Raw genomic sequence first — 18957 nt, 5'->3', positions numbered from 1 at the left:
ACTTGCGGAATTTTAATATGAATCTCTAATTAATACTTAATCAGACTTATGATGACCACAAGCTGAAGTTTGCTGAGTGATCCTTTTTATAAGGTAGGTTATACAACAAAGTAGTGGGAGAAAATTTCTTAATTCCGTAACGGATCAATGTTGGAGAACTCCGAGGGAGGGCTTCAGGAGCCAGTGTGGGCATGGCAGAGGAGCAAGAAGGCTTTGCACCTAGAGATGGCTCACCACACTCTTTAGTTCTATATATAAACCATATTTGTAGGCAACAGCCCTAGCCTGTCACTCTGTGTTAATTTTTTTTTTCATATAATACACAACCCAATTGTCTGGGTGCATTCTGCTCTTCACTTCTGGGCTAAGGAAGATAAAGGGAGTTGTTCTGGGGATGGGAGAAGGGTTTCAATCCCTTGTGATGAGGGAGAAACGATCCTGGCACTGAGTCAGTGCTGTGGCTGTGTCTTCTCAATGAGACAGGCTCTGATGGAGCAGTGCAAAATCCTCTCATCATCCCTACTTTTCAGTGAGCCAGGGGACTCAGGCTGCAGGCCAGCTGAGCATGGCAGACGAAAGACCCATCTGCTCAGCCACGTGTATGTGGGTAAAATAAAACACACTCTGCTGTCACTGTCAACAAGCGTGATTTATCATTAGGACCACGACAGCCAGGAAAGTGCCTTTTCGTTTTCTTGGAAAACATGCACTGTACTGCAACACTGGTGAGTTCCAGAAGCATTGCTTTTATTTGGCTTTTTGAAAGAGCTTTTGGGAGTTTTTTGTTCTTTGTTTTTTCCCCAGAAAAGCTTATGCTTCACAATGAAGCAATGGTCTGTGGTTACTGGAGCTTTTGGTTACTGATTGTAGGCACACTACAATCAGATGCTGAGCTTACAAGTTTAATAGTTTACCAGAAGCTCTTGAGCCACAGAGGAGGTAGCTACACATGCAGGTTGATAAGCTCTACCATTTGGGTTTGTCCAGCTCTTCTTGGACCTTTTTTTTTTTTTTTCTAAACCCAAAACTCTCTGCAGAATGCTATACCAAGGTTGCTATCAATGCAAGAAACTGGACTGTGTATTTTGGTGTTATGCACTGTGAAAACTGTTGCAGTCTTCACTTCCAGAATTACCAGCTAAATCATGGACAAGTAGGATTAAGTAGTTTAAGAGCTGTGCATAAAACAAGCTGCACGTGTACGGAATAGTTTAAAAGCTGCTGTATGCAACAGCTAGAACTGTATGTCTGTTTCTGACATGAGATCAGCTAATAGAGCAAAACGGTTTTTACACCTGTTGATGTACGGAATAAGACAATCCAGTTCATAGCTGAGAAAGGAGGAATGATCAGCTAGCAATATCAGAAAGAAATGCTTATTTTTGGAAAGCTGGCTGTCACTAGTCAAGCCTTATTTCATTCAAGCTAAAGCAAGGAAACCTTGTTTGCTATGTTCTACAGGTACTGTGAAAAGAAAAAAAAAATGAGATAAGAACTTCATGCTCCAGTGGGATTTAACATCAAACAATGGCAGAGCATGAAGAGAGGAAATAATGCTGCCTTCTTCCAGGCTGAACAAACAGTTCTGTCTCTGCTCTGCAGGTAAGTAGTACACCGTATTTTAGCGTGGGTAAATTGAGTTGTTCTTGCAAATTGCAAAAATCTTGCATCTTTATAACATGGACCACCATTATATTAGAAATGTCATCAATTAATTTTATTTGCTATAAATAAAAACGATAAATATTTCATAATTCTGCAGCTTTCTATAAAATATGCATCTAATTTTACTATTCTCAAAAGTTAGTTTTGGGCTGTATGTTTACAGACAAAATATATGAAGAATTTTTTTAAGTCATTTTACCCTTTACAGTCTACATCAGTACAGAAATGGTCACCAATCTGTAATAAATACTCTGCTAAAGAGAACACAGTGATTCTGTTAAAACACCTGAATATAAACAATTTACTTCTCTTTATTTAGTGAATGGCAATTCTCTACAAAAATAGCTTCCTCCCTCTTTAACAGCTAAATTTTGGCCACTATGATGAGTGGTCATGTGTGATCTGAAGGACCTCTGCAAAGTTTTCCTCAAGATCATCAAGTTCCTTGTTGGCTCCCAAATCACTGTCACAAGTAATCAAGTTTAGAGTTTCCTCACGTGAGGGTGAAGTGTCTGGGTCTTCAGATTTCACACAAGCATGAGACTCTGTCTCAGCATTCATCATTTCATCAACATCTTCTGAAAAGTCACCCTTGCTCTCTGTCTTCTTTGAATTTTCATTGCATAGTGGCATTTCACATGTGCTTGGTTCCTTCGATAACAAATCCATGGTCTTAAAGAATTCTTCACTTTTCGTAGCTTTTCCTTGCTTCTGACTTCTACTGCAAAACTCAAGCTGTTCCATCATATTAACCTTTCCCAGATCCAGTGACTCAAAGGCTTCCCAGCCTGTGTCGATTTGCTCAGCACCACTGTGTGGGCTGCAGCCAAGGTCTGCTTTAAGCACATCCAACAGGTGCCGCATTTTGCTCTAGGAGGTGAAGAAATAAAGGGTGATATTTCTGCAGCTAAAGCCCATAGCACTTATCTGCCCAGAACTCAGGGCTTCATTCTGGCTAAAGAAATGGAGGTTGCTTGCAACTGAGTGACTAAATTATATAGCAAGAGTCACCAAACTGAGTTGACTGTTGTCACTTTTTTTTGTGACTATGCCTTACTCCTGGTAGATCAGAAGTCTGCAAACATCTTAAAGAAAGACATTCCCCATTGGTTATTATGGTTATGTACACAAGAAAACTTACCAGTGCATTTCCACTGTACTTTGGAAATGTGGAAAGTGAGAATATTACAGAAGCAGTACCTACCTCATCCAAACGGTTCTTATTTTCTTGTATATGACACTCAAACAATTGTTCCAGAACTCTACAAATAAAAAAAAAAAAATATATAGATCAGGTAACACAAACAAAACCACATTCTAACAACCCTACTTCTTGATTTTTATTTCTTAGCTGAAGAGGACCACTAAGATTTGCTTTAATTAAGCTCTGTCACAAGAGGGCTACTAGGAGCCTTTATTCTACAGGTAAGCAAAGGATCTGGGAGTAATGCTCACATCCATGAATAATTACTTATTGTTTAATTATTTTAAAAAAATATGACTTAGTAACCAGTGAACCCTTATCTGGAACAGTATGTAATCCTTACAATGCATACTGAAGGCTGAATTCATACTGGAACAGGAACAAGGACAGAAAGGCAATTGAAGAAGTACTATATCAAAGATTAATAACTGTTTATTTAGCAAAACAGATCTTGCAGAGTAAGATTATTTTTTCTTAGCATTGTTCCACATAGATCAGTTTCTAATAGAGGCTGCATCTCATGTTACATTGGAGTAGACTGAAATAGATGACCTGCAGTTCTTTCTCAGTCCTCTTTTCTTATATAAAGTAAGAATCAAAAGGAAATAAAACAAGCAAGGGGTAACTGGGTATTTATATATTCTTAAAAGGCAATGAAATGTATACTGACATAGCCTTACAAATTTTAAAACAGCCATAATCTACCTGTTAGAAAACAGCCCAATGTCAAGAATGTCATTTGTTATATCTTCAATGAAAGTTAAATATAAATGGTCATCTTCTCTGGAGGAAGAACAGAAAGCTCAATGTTAGGTGTTTAAAAATAGAGACAACTGCCTAGCCCTTCACTCAATTAAAAAAATAATTAAATCTCTATGGTGTTTCATATTTATGCTACATTTATGTTGTGTTGTAAATTAGCAAAGAGCACGAGTGAGGAAAGAGGCAACCGTAAAACATGAACAACCTGCTTTGCACTCAGAAAGAAAGGGGCAAGAAAGTAGAAGATTGCAGTCTGGTGTTCTAGTGAAAGGCTTCCAAAGGAGCTTCTTGAGAATCTGACTGCAGCTCGTAATTGCAAGTCCTTAGCGGGAGCACATAAAAGTAAGTAGTGCTTGTTGGCAGCCTCCATTCCTTTCAAATGACCACTCTGGAATACAAGTCCTTGTTTGTGTGATATGAGACTTTTACCTCTTTGAATCTTTGAAACTCAGGTGTTTTTTCACTTCTAAACTCTGTTGCTACCTCCCCAGTCCCCCCCCTTTTAAAAAAAAGATTTAAATGCTGTTTTGCATTCATAGCATCTTTCTAAATATCCCAAAGTATCCAACCATTTAAGCTCTATAGAATCATCCTCCACTTAAGTAATAAACAGAAAATAACAAGACTGATACAACTTTCATGATTATATAAGAGTTGTCATGCAGTCTGAAGACTGTCGTTTGTGGTTCCATCTATCAAAGATGATCTATATTACATATTTGAAGTTAGGCAAGAACAAGACTATCTAAAGTATATAGATATCAGACTACTTTCCTGAGGTCATATGAGAGATCACTGACAAACTTGAATCTCCTTTAATTCTCATCAAATTTAAGAGCAAAAATTTGGTGAGAATTCACCAACTCCACATTCTAATCTTTCTAATTTGTTCCAGACAAATTTTAGTCCAAAAAAAAGAACTGAAAATGTTTAAAGTGTAGCCTGTGGATAATAGCAATTTATCTTACCTCCACAGTTATAGAGAATTTTCTTCAGATTTGGATTGATATGGAAGTTGTTAACTGTTAAATATAAATTCATATATCAGGTTTACTATAGAATGTGAAGTGTATTCTGAGTCCCCCTATATTGTTTGATCACTTCTGAGGGCTTCTAGTGTACTGTTCCGAACTAGCAGAAAAATCGTGTAAATATACTTACACAGCCTTAATATTCATCCTTGCTGAAAGCTGCTCAGAATACAATGATGCCTCTCTAATCAGAAAAATCAGAGGGTAAGAAACAGTGAAGAGCAACATTATCAAAACCCTGCACAGTACCTTGCATCTCATGCTCTTCTGAAATCATCTGCCTGTCCTGTTCCCCTACTCCTTGGGGGATTTAAAAAAAAAAAAAAACCACCAGAAGTTCTGAAACCCTGCTCCACTAGAAAAATTGACTATCTACCCTGAAGCCTGAAAGGCAACAGTTGAAGAGTATTACAGTACCTTAGTAGATGCAGTTTTCTGACTGATAACTCAGAAAGAGGTATCCATCATCCAGACAAAGTGCTTTTACCTTAACATGATTTGGTACTTAATTGGGTAAGGCTCCCTGTGTTATTTGTCACATAGTAGACTTCAGGAAGGATGAATGCCCAATTGATAATCTTTGGCACACGTCTATAAATAACTCTGACAGACCTATCTTAAATGTACCATATGGAGTTTGCAGATCATCAATTGAAATAATGGAGTTTATAGAGTAAGCTAACTTAATACCTGAATTACTAGAAGAGATATTTGTTTTTATTAAATAACAGCTGTTGCATTGAAGTAAGAATAGTAAGAAACGTAACCCATTAGATTTCTATGCAAAGGCCACAGAGTAAATCAGCAAGTAAAGCATGATTCTGTTCTCCAGCAATGAGGAGAATGAGCTAGGCATCCTTGGTTCAGGGCTTCATTTCCACCCTGTTCTTGTATTTAAGACAGTGCTCTAATGTTCAGCGTTAAGGTTTCAGAAAAGGATGTGGAAAATACCTTAGGCCTGGAACTTTGGCATCTCTTAGAATGAAAAGCCTAGATTTCTGAAAACTCATTTTCTGAAAGGGTATGCCAATACAGCTACAGTACATTAAATACACAGTTTATAAGCTCACAGTTATATACAGAACTAAAGTTGTATTAAGTTCTCATTAGTCTCACTCCTTACAAAAAAAAAAAAAAAAAAAAAGACAAAACATGAAAAATCACATGTATTTCAGATGTCTCTTTCTTAATTGCCTTTACAGTGGAATTTCATCAAAAGAAAACTAAATTGTGGAGTTGGAAAAGGCCATTCATCAAAAACTAACAAGTTCTGTAAGTGATGGCTTCCTAGCCTAAGAAAAAGTTGTGCTGAAACCCAAAAAGAATACTTCAGCTATTTCTTCCTGGTGTAAATTAGGTACCTTAGAAAGGAGTATGGAAAAGCAGCCATTCCTTTCTCAGGCTCATCCATATTGTATCTTCTATCTTCAGTCTAGAATGCAAAAGTAAAATATTTATTATCAATGAAAATACACAGTAAATTATATCAGTAATGAGCACCCAGCTACTGAAGTTATATATTTACAACCATCTGTGACTGCAATATAAAATATTAGGGAGCAGATAGAGCCTGAAGTGGTATAACTGTTCACTAAAAAATTTTGCATTAAGCAAAAGTGACAGAAAACAACAGCAAGGAAAGCATTTCTGTCTACTGGTTTGGATATTTCCTAAGAGGAAGGGACCCCTTAGTCCCAGTACTTCTGTCTCAGGCTTTATATATATGTTAACGAATGCAAAATAAAGACAAAAATCCTTGTAACAGAGGCAGAAAGGTATGCTGATAAATAACATGCCAATTATTTATGTCCTTTACAGATAATTAAGCATGCTAGTGCCTCTCTAAAACTGTTTGGAGAAAAAAACACTTTCAAAACTCTTATTTTCTAAGCTCAGGTTTTTTTTCTTACCACTTCTGCTCATTCTTCTAAAATTTTATCCTCCATCTAACTTATCTTAGAATGACAAAGAGAATGCAACTTTATTCAATTGTATACTGCTGTGCCAGAGATGAATTATATACTCTAAAATGGTAGTGAAGGGTGGGGAAAAATTATCTAGATGACTGATAGATGATGATTGTATTACCTTCACTGTCATCTTCCGATGTTCAGTCATAACTTTTCCCTCAGATCCTTTATCTGCACTTGGAAAGCTACAAAATTTAGAGATGTATTAGATCTCTAAGGCGGCTTTCAAGGTAAGCAGAACATGAATACCAGTGCCAGCCACTGTGGAAATTCAGACATTTCGTTCCCATAAATTTGAAAGGAACCTAGTACTAAAATGCTTGAACAGTTTAGAAAGCTTTATCATGGGAATAGATGTCTAGCAGAAATTAAAATAAAGTTAAGTCTGAACATTAACGCTAGCCAAACAGAAGTGTTCCCAATCCATTTTTTGACTGTATTTACAGAGGATAAATAAAATATCCACAGTAATTGTTCTGAATTCAGAATAGACATGATGATTCTATGTATTAAAAATGCAGTCGTATGAACTCATGCCACCCACAGCCATAAGATCTTTGCAATTAAAAGGCAATGAAGATTTGCATTCAAGAAAAAAAACATTTTCTTTGCATGATATGTTAATTAATGAATTGGAAGAGACTGTGGGGACAACAGGGGAGGAAGACATGCATACTTAATTCTTTAGAACAAAGTTAATTCTTTAGAAGACAGAAAGCACAAATATACACCATACAGAACAGTAACTAGTATAGTAGCAGGTAGCAAAATTCCACAGTTGTAAAACAAAGTTTTAATCTCTGTACCTGATCACATCAGTCTGTGTTTCAGCTTCCACGTGTTGCTTGCAGTGCTTTTTCCTTTTCCTTTGAGCAGCATTGTAATACCTATACCCAAGCAGGGCAGATTTAGCATCTGATATTAAGGTGCGTGGAGTAAAAGGTTTCTGGCTGCTGGTAAATAATTCTGAGTGTCTGTCCAGAAGATCCCCACTGTATATTTTGGAGTTGCTTTCCTGATGCCTCTGAGAACGACTGATGCTTGCAAAGCTATCCGAGGAGCAACGGCTTGAAACTCCAGAGCGTTTTCTTGGTGTGCTTGACATACTGACACTTGAGTTTGAGTTAGATGCATTAGATCTATTCCGAGAACGTTTTCTGGCACATTCCACTGGACTGGAGCAAAGCAAGCCAAGCTCACCGTAAGGTGACAGTGCTCTTGCCAGGCATGGTGTGTGCTCAACACAGGAGAACAGATTGTCTTTATCTTCTACTTCCACAGGACTCTAGAAAAAAGTTAAACCAAGGTTTGATTGCTTTGCAAGCTACCAGCTTTGTTCAAGTTGATACCTCAGCTATTTTTGCTACCAACTCGGAGGTATTTTTGACCTAAAATGAAACTGGTTTCAGAGCAGCTCCAGCACTAACAAGTAACTAACACTTGACAGCCTGATGGGAAAAGATTGACATTACCTTATCTTAGATCAAAACCTCAGAACATTTTTAGAAGTCAAGGAGCTAATAATCATTGAATTGAGACAAATGATTTTATCTGGGTATGCTCTGTTGGTTCTGCCCACACAAAGGTAAATAGATATTATCCACTGTTATCCTGACGACACTACCTAGATTCTCTTCACGTGTGGATTTGTTGCCTCTCTCTCCAAACCCTATTAGATTCAAGATTTATCACACAGCAGCTGTTTTTATAAAATATACATTCTGCAAGGGGCACCACTCACTGATTCATCTTAGACTGAAAAGGAAACTACTGTAATGTGGTTTAAGATACAGAGTAAGGAAATTGTAACTAGCTGCTTATTCCCTGCATAACCCTTTTCTTTCACCTGTGGGTGCAACATGCACATCCTTGGTAGGGCTGCAAAAAAACTTTCCAACAATTTAAATTTTTGTTGTGTTAATTCTTATGAGAAACAGCATACTAATGGCAGAGACAAGAATCCTGAGTTGGATGGGGCCCACAAGGATCACCGAGTCCAATTCCTAACTACACGCAAGACTACCCAAAAATCAAATCCTCTGTCTGAGAGCATCCAAATGCTCCATAACTTCGGGCAGCTTGGTGGTGTCTCTCTCCTGACACAGCTCCATGCCATTCCCTTGGGTCCTGTCATTGTCATCAGAGAGCAGAGCTCAGCACTGCTCCCCTGCAAGGAGCTTTCATGAGGCCTCCCCTGAGCCTGCTCTGCACTGGACCAACCAAACCAAGAGACTTCAGTTGCTCTCATAGCTTTTGTCCACCAGATACTTCACCATCTCTGTAGTTCTACTTTAGAGTCTCTTTAATGGTTTTATGTCTTTCTTATATTGTGGAGCCCAAAACTGCACAGTGCTTGAGGTGAGACTGCACAATGTGTGACAAATCTTAAGGTTATACCATGCAAACCATATAATGAGACAAAATAACAGCTAGAATAGAATAACATCTGACAAAGCCCAATTCAAAGCCAACAACTACAAACTTAAATTGTTTCAGTTCATGTCTAATCAAATAGTCAGATATTGCAGAAACTGACTGTTCCTTACAGTCAGTTTGCATAGCTACACAGCAACTACACAGCATCAGTAAATTCTGTAAGAGTTAAATGGATGTATACAAATAGAGATGTTTCATATGACAATTTCTAAGGCCAATGAGGGAACACACTTTTAACAGACCTGAAGTTCAAGTTCAGATAGGCTAATACAGAAATTAACTTGCTGATATACCTCCCATCTGAACAAATAATAGGAATTTTGCAAGATAATCAATAGCTGCTGCGAGACTTCTGAAGCCTTCTACTTTGAGGATGTAAGTGTGCTGAGAGAAAAGTAAAGACACTTGGAAATTTTTGTATGTTTGTTGTAAACTCAAGACACTGCAGCCTGGTAATATAAATTATAATAATGTCTGATAGATTAACCTGTGTAAAGTTTGGTGATCATAAATGCACAGAATTTCTATTCTACCATTTAATTTCTACAATAAAGCTTCTAAGAACACCCAAGTAATGACTTTTACTGCAAAAATGTTGGATTTCTGCATAGCTGCTACTGTTAATGCTTTGAACCTACACTATTCCAGTTTTTGCCTTTAGAACTGCTTTGTATTTTAAATTAAAACTCAAGATAATCAGAATATACTTTATAGTATGCAGTAAAAGCTATTTAAAAGGAATATTAAAGAATGTAGCTAATCATCAAAATTAAATCAGAACACACTGCTATCATGCTGTTTATTTTCTTCACAATTCCACACATTCCTCCCAAATCAGTAGAACAATCTGTTCCAATACCTCAGAATTTGCACAACCACTGATGCAAAGAGGTGATTTTATTTTTAGTTAGCCGAGCCAAAAAAGCCCTTCTTGATGGGGTCTCACATTTGCCAACTTAATTTTACCACTACAGCACAATTAAATGCTGAACTGATAACATGCAGTAACAATGCCAAACAAATGCCTGTGTTAGCAAGCAGCACAATTAAGGCTTACCAGAGTGATTGTTTGCATATAAAATAGTTGCTGTGGTAGCTCTGCACTACAGAAAACAAATAAGACTGGAAAGTTCCAGAATCCACCTATAGAGACATTTATTTTGCAAAGTTAATTCCACACCTTTCCATATGTATTATAAACAGCTTTTTTTGGTTGTATGCTTTTTACTCTCAGTGACTGGAGCTGCAAAATAGATCAGACTGCAGAAGCATTTGCTAACACGGGATTATGACTGCTGCCTCATCGTATAGGAAGAAAAAGAAACAGCCAAAAAACAGAACGAAACATACTAATGAGAACTACTACTCATGAAAGCCACACAATCTATTTCATGGATCTAGTTGAACTGATCTTAAAACAAGACAAAAGGATAGAGTAAACACGGCAATATACTATAAGCTTTCCTTATTTTTGAGGAATTTAGGAAATTCTTCTCTTCTAAAATATGCCATAAGCAGAACAGACATAATGACTAGCTAAATAGATCCACAAACCCTACCTGTATTTGTGTCAATCTTGAGTTATATTCATTCAAGTACTTAGAAAGATAATGTATTTTGAACCCCTCATCCTTGGCTAAACCTTTATTGCTCAAACACAAAGGGAACAAAGCCTCTGGATATACAGAGAGACAGTATCAGGAACAGGGAACTATGTGGCTGACTTCAAAAAGATTTGAAGGAATGCAGCATAATGCTGTTTGTCTGTAATTTGTCGATGTTTTAGAAAAGTCACTTGTAAGTAAATATGTTAATCTACCATCATAGCTCATACCTTATCTGTATTGTCAAGAGACAGAAACTGGAATTTGGTAATAAATAAACATTTGATTCTTTTAACTTGACACAGCTCAATCTGTAAGTCACTACTACTGCTGTAAGTCAACTGAATTCCTGCTTTCTGCTCCTCAGAGTAAATGGTTTCATTTATTAAGTGAGTAACTTTCTTAACCTTCTTTACATTTGCTAGTCTCACAACCCCCCTTGTACATCACCTGTTCCTTTCCTTATACACTTTGATATTTACTTAAAGACTGAGAAAATTAAGAGAGAAAATTCACACAAACCCAGGAACAAGTAAGACTGGAATGAATACAATCAGTCTGCATAGTGGCATCAATAATAACCATTTTTCTCATTCTAAACTACATTCCTGTTACATTTTCTATATCCATGTGAATGTATTATTGAGTCGTATAATGTGATACATCACTGCTTCCATCAAGAAGCCTGATGTTATTAAGAAGGGAAATTACTGAATGTGCATATGGAAACACATTTATTCAAACAACCAATGTGGGAGGTGGTTGCTGTTATGAAGCCAGAAAAGAAATAGAATAGAACATCAAATGTAGGATATAGAATGTATTGAACATTCCTGATGAAAACATCTTAAGATATTCAGAAGGTTCTTCTGTTCTCTTTTAGTTGCTCACATATATCATTCTGACAAGAACTAATTCAAGCATGATACTTCTTCATCATAACAGTGTAATAAATCTTTAAACACAAAGCATTTGAGGAAGTAACTCACATAACCATGCATGTGCACTGCATAAAAAATTAATAGATATTATAAACTGCTAATGGTGTTTCCTGATCTATTTTTCATATACACGAGCATGTAAAAGGTCATACCTGTCATTCTTAAGAAATCAAAGTCTCAAAAATCAGACTGAAATCCATCTTGAAACGTGAAGCAGTCCTTCACGTTCCAAAGGCAATTACAACTCATTTAAAATGGCTGAAATCCCTTCAACTGACAATTGGCATGGAGTAATTTCTTTTAAAAATATTTAGCAGTCAGAAATGCCTATTAATAGGATTATCTAAACATGGAATATGAAACAGCAAGTCTTGCTCAAATTAAGTTTTTACTCATGGGAAACTCATTTCAGATTTTCTTGCTTCATAATTAAGTCATACTGAGCTTCACACAGTTTCACTCACTGAACATGACATTTGCCAGACTGCATCAAAAAGCCCTTTCTGTTGTAAGAAAATCACTTCAAGTAATAAACTTAAGACTGAGTGTATGTACTTAATTTGGTGATAGATAAACGTGTGGATGCCCACAGGTGTGCTGCTTACTCATCCTTAAGATTTGGAGACTTAAAATACTCACTTTAAATTATCTGCAAAGACACACAAAGTTATCAGCTCTTTCAGCATCCAAATCTGTAGTTTATCATACTGGTTTGATAAACATTCACACATGATGTCTGTCAACTGTCAACATTAAGTAGCATGGAAATAGAAAAAAGAAGTACAGCAGTCTCCTGTACATCTTATGCTTTCCTTGCTCCTCTGTTTGACTGAGAGAAATGACTGTCTTTGAAGCACCTTAATTGAGAGCAATCCCATCAAAAGGCCCCATTGTGCATTTTGAAAATCAGCTGGCTCCTCAGCCTCTCACACTTGTGCTAAAAGCACAGAAATGCATGATGCAGCATAACCATCTATCACACCTTAGCCCACATGTCAACTCAGTGATCTAAATACTCTTCTTTAAAGATAATCTATGATTTTAATAAAACTCAGTAGTGAAACTTAGGTCACCACAACAGAAATAACTTTCTCAGTTAATTTCATGTCACTGCAGAGTCTCACATTACAGTAACTTTACATTTATAACCAGATATTAAATGAAGAATTTACTGTTCTTATGCATTCAAACCCTTGCATAAAACAGTGGAAAATGATGACTAGTCAAATTCAAGGCACATTTTAGATATTCAGTTTCAAGCTCTGTTCACTGTATAATAAAATACACTGACTAAATCACATAGTAAGTTATAAATTTCTTATAATCTCTATGTCTTAGAGGAATAATTTTTAGTTCTTTCTGTTTTTACCATGCACAAAGCATAGGCTCAATTTAAAACAGCTTCTCTGCTCTAGTACAACACTGAATAATAAATGCAGCTATGGAAAAAATGCAGAACGATGAAATAAAGGCAGCAGACTTACCAGAAAGCATAAACAGTGATTGATAATGAAAATAAAAAGCCAGCTGTGTAAATCAAAACTGACTAGCCATATTAAGCCTAGCCTGGTCAGAGCTGTAAGTTTTGCTGCAACCTCTCTACATTATCATAGGTATCCTTAGAATTTGCTTTCTAAGTATCACCTATTCTGATAGCTGGTAAAATACAATTAGAATGGCTAAGTTATCTTAACAATGCATTAGAAAACATCTAAACCTTGAAGGGCAAGAATCCTTCCTTGGTGTATGAACAAGCACAGGAAACCAATGCAAATTTTGTCAAATTCAGGTTAAATATGGACTGTCGTATTTTTTCTACTAAAAAAGAGGCCAATTACTTCCTCTGCTTACCCTTCCACCAGAAGATTCTCTTACAGATTTTTACTTCTCAACCCTACAGAAGCAAAACAAACAAACAAACAAACAAACCCATACCAACCAACCAAACAACAACAAAAAAAACCCTCAAACCTATTATATCAAAAAAACAATTTTTTAAGTGTTGTTAAATGCTGTCTTGGCAAGCGCAAAAAAATCACTCATAAAATGCATCTTTCTATTGATATTCTAATTGATACATTCAAGTTCAGACTCAGAATTTTTTGTTGATTTACATCCTGAGGCTAGCAAACATAAGGAAAACTGCAGTTACTCTTGGCATGATAAAAACTACACTTTCAGGACAACTTTTGATGGGAAAGCATCTGTAATTAATTAGTAGAACTGAGAAATTATTGTAGGAAGACTTTGTTTTGAAAGCGATTAAAGCAAAGGGAGAGTGACAATCTCATAATGATGTATTAAAGACCACACATCCTTTTCCTTAGAAATGATAATTTATATAGCAGTAAGAGATTTTAAGCCCCCTTCACTTGTTTTTGCAGTGAAATAATTAAAGGAATTTATCTGCCACCCAGTATGCAGCAAATAGCACAGAGGAACAATCAACAAAAGATAACACTTGGATTTTAAATATGACACTTTGTCCCTTCTCTTACTCATGCCTGTGATTTCATCCATAACTAAGAGCCATGTACTGAATTTCAGAGCATTAAGTCTCACTACAATAAGGTCATACTCAGACTGCCCACTGCCAAAAACAAACATATGAATGATGCACCAAAATCAACAAAGTTAAAATAGCATTCTTTTTTTGAGCTGCAAATTGCTCTAATTGCTCTTGTACAGGAATGAATAATATTATATAGTTTATTAGACTACTTATTATTTGGGAACACACACCATACAACTGGGTGAAATTCCAGTCAAAATAATTGACCCTATACATACTGACAGAAAAGTATTCATCTTCACTCATTTGGACGGCTTAAATACCATTTTCAATTTCAGTGACAAAGGGAGGACACGGGGATTTGACCTGAAATGATACAGAGAGAATTCAAGGGTAACTACAATTTGGATTTATCACAAGCATGCTTTATCCACAAACCTGCCACCTTTATCAGAAGGCTGAGACAGGGTTGGGTGCACACCAGGAAGACAGTTGTCTTATCTTCTACTGTTAGAAATATACTAGTCCTCCTTCCAGAACTACTGCTGCATTGGTGATCAGCTGTTATTATGGGAGGCAAGCCAACTATGATATCTACTAAATGAAATTAAAATATCTACCTTTCCAAAAGAGGTTGACAGCAGCTTTCCACTCTCTCTTGAGCTGGATCGTGAGGCACTTTTGCTCACATTCATTTCTTTTTCATATCTGGCTATCTTCTTTTTCAGTTTCTCTCTTCTCTGTTGGTCAGCAACTTAGGAAAGAGACAAAGTTGGTCAGATCCAATCTGAAATCTTACTCTCTTCTTGTCCTAAGTGATTTGAAAATATCAAAGGGTTTCCCACATGTTCAGCAAAGTGGGACCACAAAGACAGGCTCCACTCTACTCAGGAATTATGAAAAATTACCTCTATTTTTAGAAGAAAATTAACATTAGAGTATGCTAGCAGCTGAAGCTTCTCTTGCGTATTCCCAGATCTCACAAGTAGCACAAGATTGTGCACTAATTCCAAGATCAGCAATGCTATCAGAATATTCTGCTTGAAAACTCACAAATTTGCTCTTAAACTTTTATGGATTAATCTCCTCTAACTGTACTCTCATCCAATATTTCAGCAAGAAACAACACATGTGCTGGCTAGCAAATTTGCAATACACAAAAATCCATGTTCAATTTACGTCAAAATAATCTCCCAAATACAGAAATCCTCTACAAAACATTACATTTATGTCAAGAGTACAAACAATGCAGGCTAACTGTGTGAAAGGGACACTGCCTGATCAGGAAGAGAAACTATTATTGGGGTATGATTTCTATGCTTGAGTTTGCTATCACCTACATCTGTTATCTTAGATAGTAAAAAGGATTTTTTATATTATGAGCACTTAGGTGCCAAAGATGATGAAGTTCACAAAATTAAAAAATCCAGCTAAGACTGATCAAAAATATGAATAATTTCATTCTCAAACAAGAATGAAGGCTTTATACACATGAGCATTCTTCGGAAGTCTGAATACACAATGGAACCTGCTTAACTCTTGACTACAATTCTCATTTATTTAATACAGACTCAGATATATCACAGAATCGTAGGGGTTGGAAGGGACCTCAAGAATTGAGTCCCACCCCACTTCTAAGGCAGATTCCCCACAACAGATCACATAGTAGATGCCCAGATGGGTCTTGAATATGTCCAGAGAAGGAGACTCCTCAACCCGCATGGGAATCCTGTTCCAGTGCTCCATCACCCTTACTGTAAAGTTCTTCTGCATGTTTGTATGGAACTTCCTTAACTTCCATAACTCCTTGTCCTATCGCTACACACCACCAAGAAGAGCCTGGCCTCATCCATTCACCTCCCACCTCCCTTTAGATATTTATAAACATTTACTGAATCCCCCCTCAGTCTTCTTTTCCCCAGGCTGAACAGATAGAGGTTACTCAGCCTTTCCTTGTACCAAAGATGCTCCAGACCCTTCATAATCTTTTTGGCCCTCTCCTGGACTTTTTTGTAGGAGATCCCTGTCTTTTTTGAACATATGAATGGCTTGTTTGAGACAGATGCACAGGAAGACCTTTGCATATTTCTTCTTCACTTTCAAAATGTATTTACATCGTACTCCAGTAGATCCCAACCTTCACACAGATTATAACACTTAGTATATGGAAATGCACTTTGTGGATTGATGTCATACATTCTTCTAGACAGCTGAGAACTACAGCAATCTGGGGACATATAATCATCTTTTAAAATACATGCACTATGTACATTAACCTGAGAGACTGAGTCTCTAGGACTCTGTTAAGTACATATATTAATTCTGTTGAACATTTTAGTCCCCTTTTAAGCTACAAGTGATTCTTTCAAATATAAAACCCCTGCCCTCACTCCTGGGGGAAATCCCTTTCTCTTCCGGTTCTTACAATTGATAAGTAGAAGACAAAGTAATTTCTTTTACAGCTGCTGATCTGTTCAGCATATTCCATTAGGGTGCTTCCAAAATAAAGTTGCTTTTATTACTGGGAAGCCATTAGCTGAAGTTAAGATATGCTAAATTATACAAATCTGAATTAAAAATACGACTTATAACTGCATTAACCATTAAATAAGCAAAACTCATTATTTGTCTTCCTACACTAAACTGTTATTATGTGTCTATTCTATATTATTATTATTTCTAATTCTATCTGTCTTAAAAGCTACAGAAGGGCACACAAAAATTAGTTACAACTGAAATGTTCAATATGCTTAGATAATTATGCTGGTCTACCAGAGCGTGTCTGTATATGCACACAAATGAAAGCTGTATAAACTGAAGTCTTGCCCACTTCTCAGACAGAACGGTGCATGAGTATTGAATAAGTATCTTAGGAAACAACAAATGAATGAGTGACAGGGCTCTACAAAGCAATAATGCAAATCAGAATTATAGGTGTCATTTTGTAAGTACGAGTAGAGGCTGAACGAGAAAATTCTTTACACTTAAGTGCTTAGAAGGAAAGTGGGCTTGTCTTAGAAAACACGTGCTTAAACCTCTTACTGCGTGTTCAGCCTGCATACTGTGCCTTACTGGGAGTTTCTCAGCAAAGCATGAAGCTATGTGAATATTAACAACAACAACAAAAAAGATATTTTGTTGTCCCTTTGCCACTCTTTACAGAATAAGGTTTGAGATTTCACACACATGGGCAGACTTGGTCTTTACAATTGGAGATCAGAACTATAAAAGCCTACTTCTACAGATCTCCAGGACTGTGTGCTGTGACTTCTATCAGCCAAAATATGGCTTGTGCCCAAGTCAAGAGTAAAGAAAGAAAGAACAGTAAGCATGCCAGGATGCTAAGGCTATCTTTGGTTGTCAGAATGACCCACTGGGACTACTGTCACCTAGATGGGAAATGTAAAGCCCTTGCCTCACACCAATGAGCTTATCTCAGCTAATCCATCAAGTGTGTTCCAAAAGCTATAAAGTCATTCATGCATACTACAAGCCAGAGCAGACACATGCAGAATAGAATGGCAGAAAATCCTAGCAGAGCACTCACTACCATGTTGCCAAATTAAGGAGATCTCGGGCTAGGTCTGCTGTAAAAGCTGGAAATTGTATAACCAGCAAATTTAGAGATAAAGAAATCCCTCTTGAATAGAGTTAACGTAGGCATAAACACACAATTAGACTAAGTAAGGGCAGCTATGAGGAGACAGCAAGCCACACCAATAAGGGTACAGACCCAAAAAATGCATACTGCCAGCCTATCCTTACCTTACATATTGTTTCTCCAAGAAAGGACTGAAGAATCCAGACTTTCTGTTTGCTGAACAGAAAACGGTATTTTACAAAATGCCTGAGCATTTGATGCACTAATTACAAATAACATTACAACTGGCAGAAGCTGAAGATACTCCAGACTGCCACACACAATGACTTGTCCTACATGTGTGCATATACGACACACAAAGAATGAGAGCACTATTCAGGAACAAATACACAGTTTTGAAAAGGAGATGTATCTGTTAAAAACTGGAAGGGTTCAACGCTGTTCTAGATAGCTTCTGTTTCAAATCAATTACAGTCATAGCTTCTTCAGCTTTCAGTGAGGTTAATAATCCAAATTTTACAGGATGCCATTAGAATACTGCCACAGTAGTATCAACTGAACTTGTTAATAAACAAGTTCTTCATCTCTTCAAAAAGGATACACTAAGTATTTAGGTATTAAAATGACTGCCTATATACCCAAATGACATGAGTTTCTATTTAAGCCTTGTAGAAGACTTTGAGATTAATGTATCTCATTAACTGCTGTGCTTAAACCACGGCAAAGATTTACAGCATAATAAAGAGACAGTGTATTAGATGATAAACAAAGTAGTAATTTTTGTATATCTGATAAATTCAGTCTGCCAAACTAAATAAATTCCATCTGTTATCTCAGTGCTGCTAGCAGTGAGAGTAGGCATAAGAAAAACTATAAATTTTAGAGGTTAAACTGTACTATTCTCTATAAAGAACTACAAAGAACTATAAAACTCTGATCAGACTCACAGAACTAAACACTTTTGCTGAGGCAAATATCTTTTTCACAAAGTTTACACTACTCTTAGAAAGTGGAGATCAGACTGTTACTTTTCTCTGCTAGTCTTCTGCACTTGAAAGATTTGATTCTTTCTTCCTTAAAACTTGGCTGCAGAAGTGTTCCTAGATATATGCTTGGAATTATAAAAATGAATGGCAAAAAATGTGAAGGGGAAAAAAAAAAATAATCATACCTACCACATTCCTAAGCATCTGTGCTTAAAAGGATACCATGATTTGGAATGCAAGTGATT

The 18957-nt window shown here is 36.7% G+C and overlaps 2 protein-coding genes and 1 long non-coding RNA gene across 8 annotated transcripts in view; 2 read left to right on the top strand and 1 right to left on the bottom strand.

The window, feature by feature from the left end:
• PTPN21 (protein tyrosine phosphatase non-receptor type 21) overlaps positions 1–5822 on the top strand; it is a 53383-nt gene extending 47561 nt beyond the window's left edge. For 4 of the 6 annotated variants that reach the window (XM_052692792.1, XM_052692789.1, XM_052692794.1 and 1 more), the window contains 3 exons: positions 45–1602; positions 3017–3090; positions 3791–5822. The gene's annotated coding sequence lies outside the window, so the exon portion shown is untranslated. Of the gene's footprint in view, positions 1–44; positions 1610–3016; positions 3091–3790 lie in introns of all 6 variants that reach the window. The other 2 variants (XM_052692790.1, XM_052692793.1) reach the window with 2 other exon arrangements.
• Positions 999–18957, bottom strand: part of SPATA7 (spermatogenesis associated 7) — a 35242-nt gene continuing 17283 nt past the window's right edge. Inside the window, exons 5-12 of the mRNA XM_052692796.1 lie at positions 14746–14879; positions 7439–7917; positions 6751–6817; positions 6024–6094; positions 4793–4846; positions 3575–3652; positions 2870–2927; positions 999–2535 (exon numbers count right to left, since the gene is read on the bottom strand). Of these exons, the coding sequence (XP_052548756.1) occupies positions 2044–2535; positions 2870–2927; positions 3575–3652; positions 4793–4846; positions 6024–6094; positions 6751–6817; positions 7439–7917; positions 14746–14879 (1433 nt within the window). The 3' untranslated portion in view covers positions 999–2043. The remainder of the gene's footprint in view (positions 2536–2869; positions 2928–3574; positions 3653–4792; positions 4847–6023; positions 6095–6750; positions 6818–7438; positions 7918–14745; positions 14880–18957) is intronic.
• LOC128085436 (uncharacterized) lies at positions 6795–10972 on the top strand. The gene is made up of 2 exons (XR_008208972.1): positions 6795–6862; positions 10303–10972. It is a non-coding gene; the product is annotated as an uncharacterized LOC128085436 (long non-coding RNA).

The sequence above is a fragment of the Tympanuchus pallidicinctus genome, unplaced genomic scaffold (genome assembly GCF_026119805.1).
Source record: "Tympanuchus pallidicinctus isolate F22 unplaced genomic scaffold, pur_lepc_1.0 scaffold3, whole genome shotgun sequence".
In the NCBI taxonomy this organism is placed as follows: domain Eukaryota; kingdom Metazoa; phylum Chordata; class Aves; order Galliformes; family Phasianidae; genus Tympanuchus; species Tympanuchus pallidicinctus.
The sequence above is the reverse complement of the archived record's forward strand: the minus strand, read 5'-3'. Positions and strand labels throughout refer to the sequence as shown.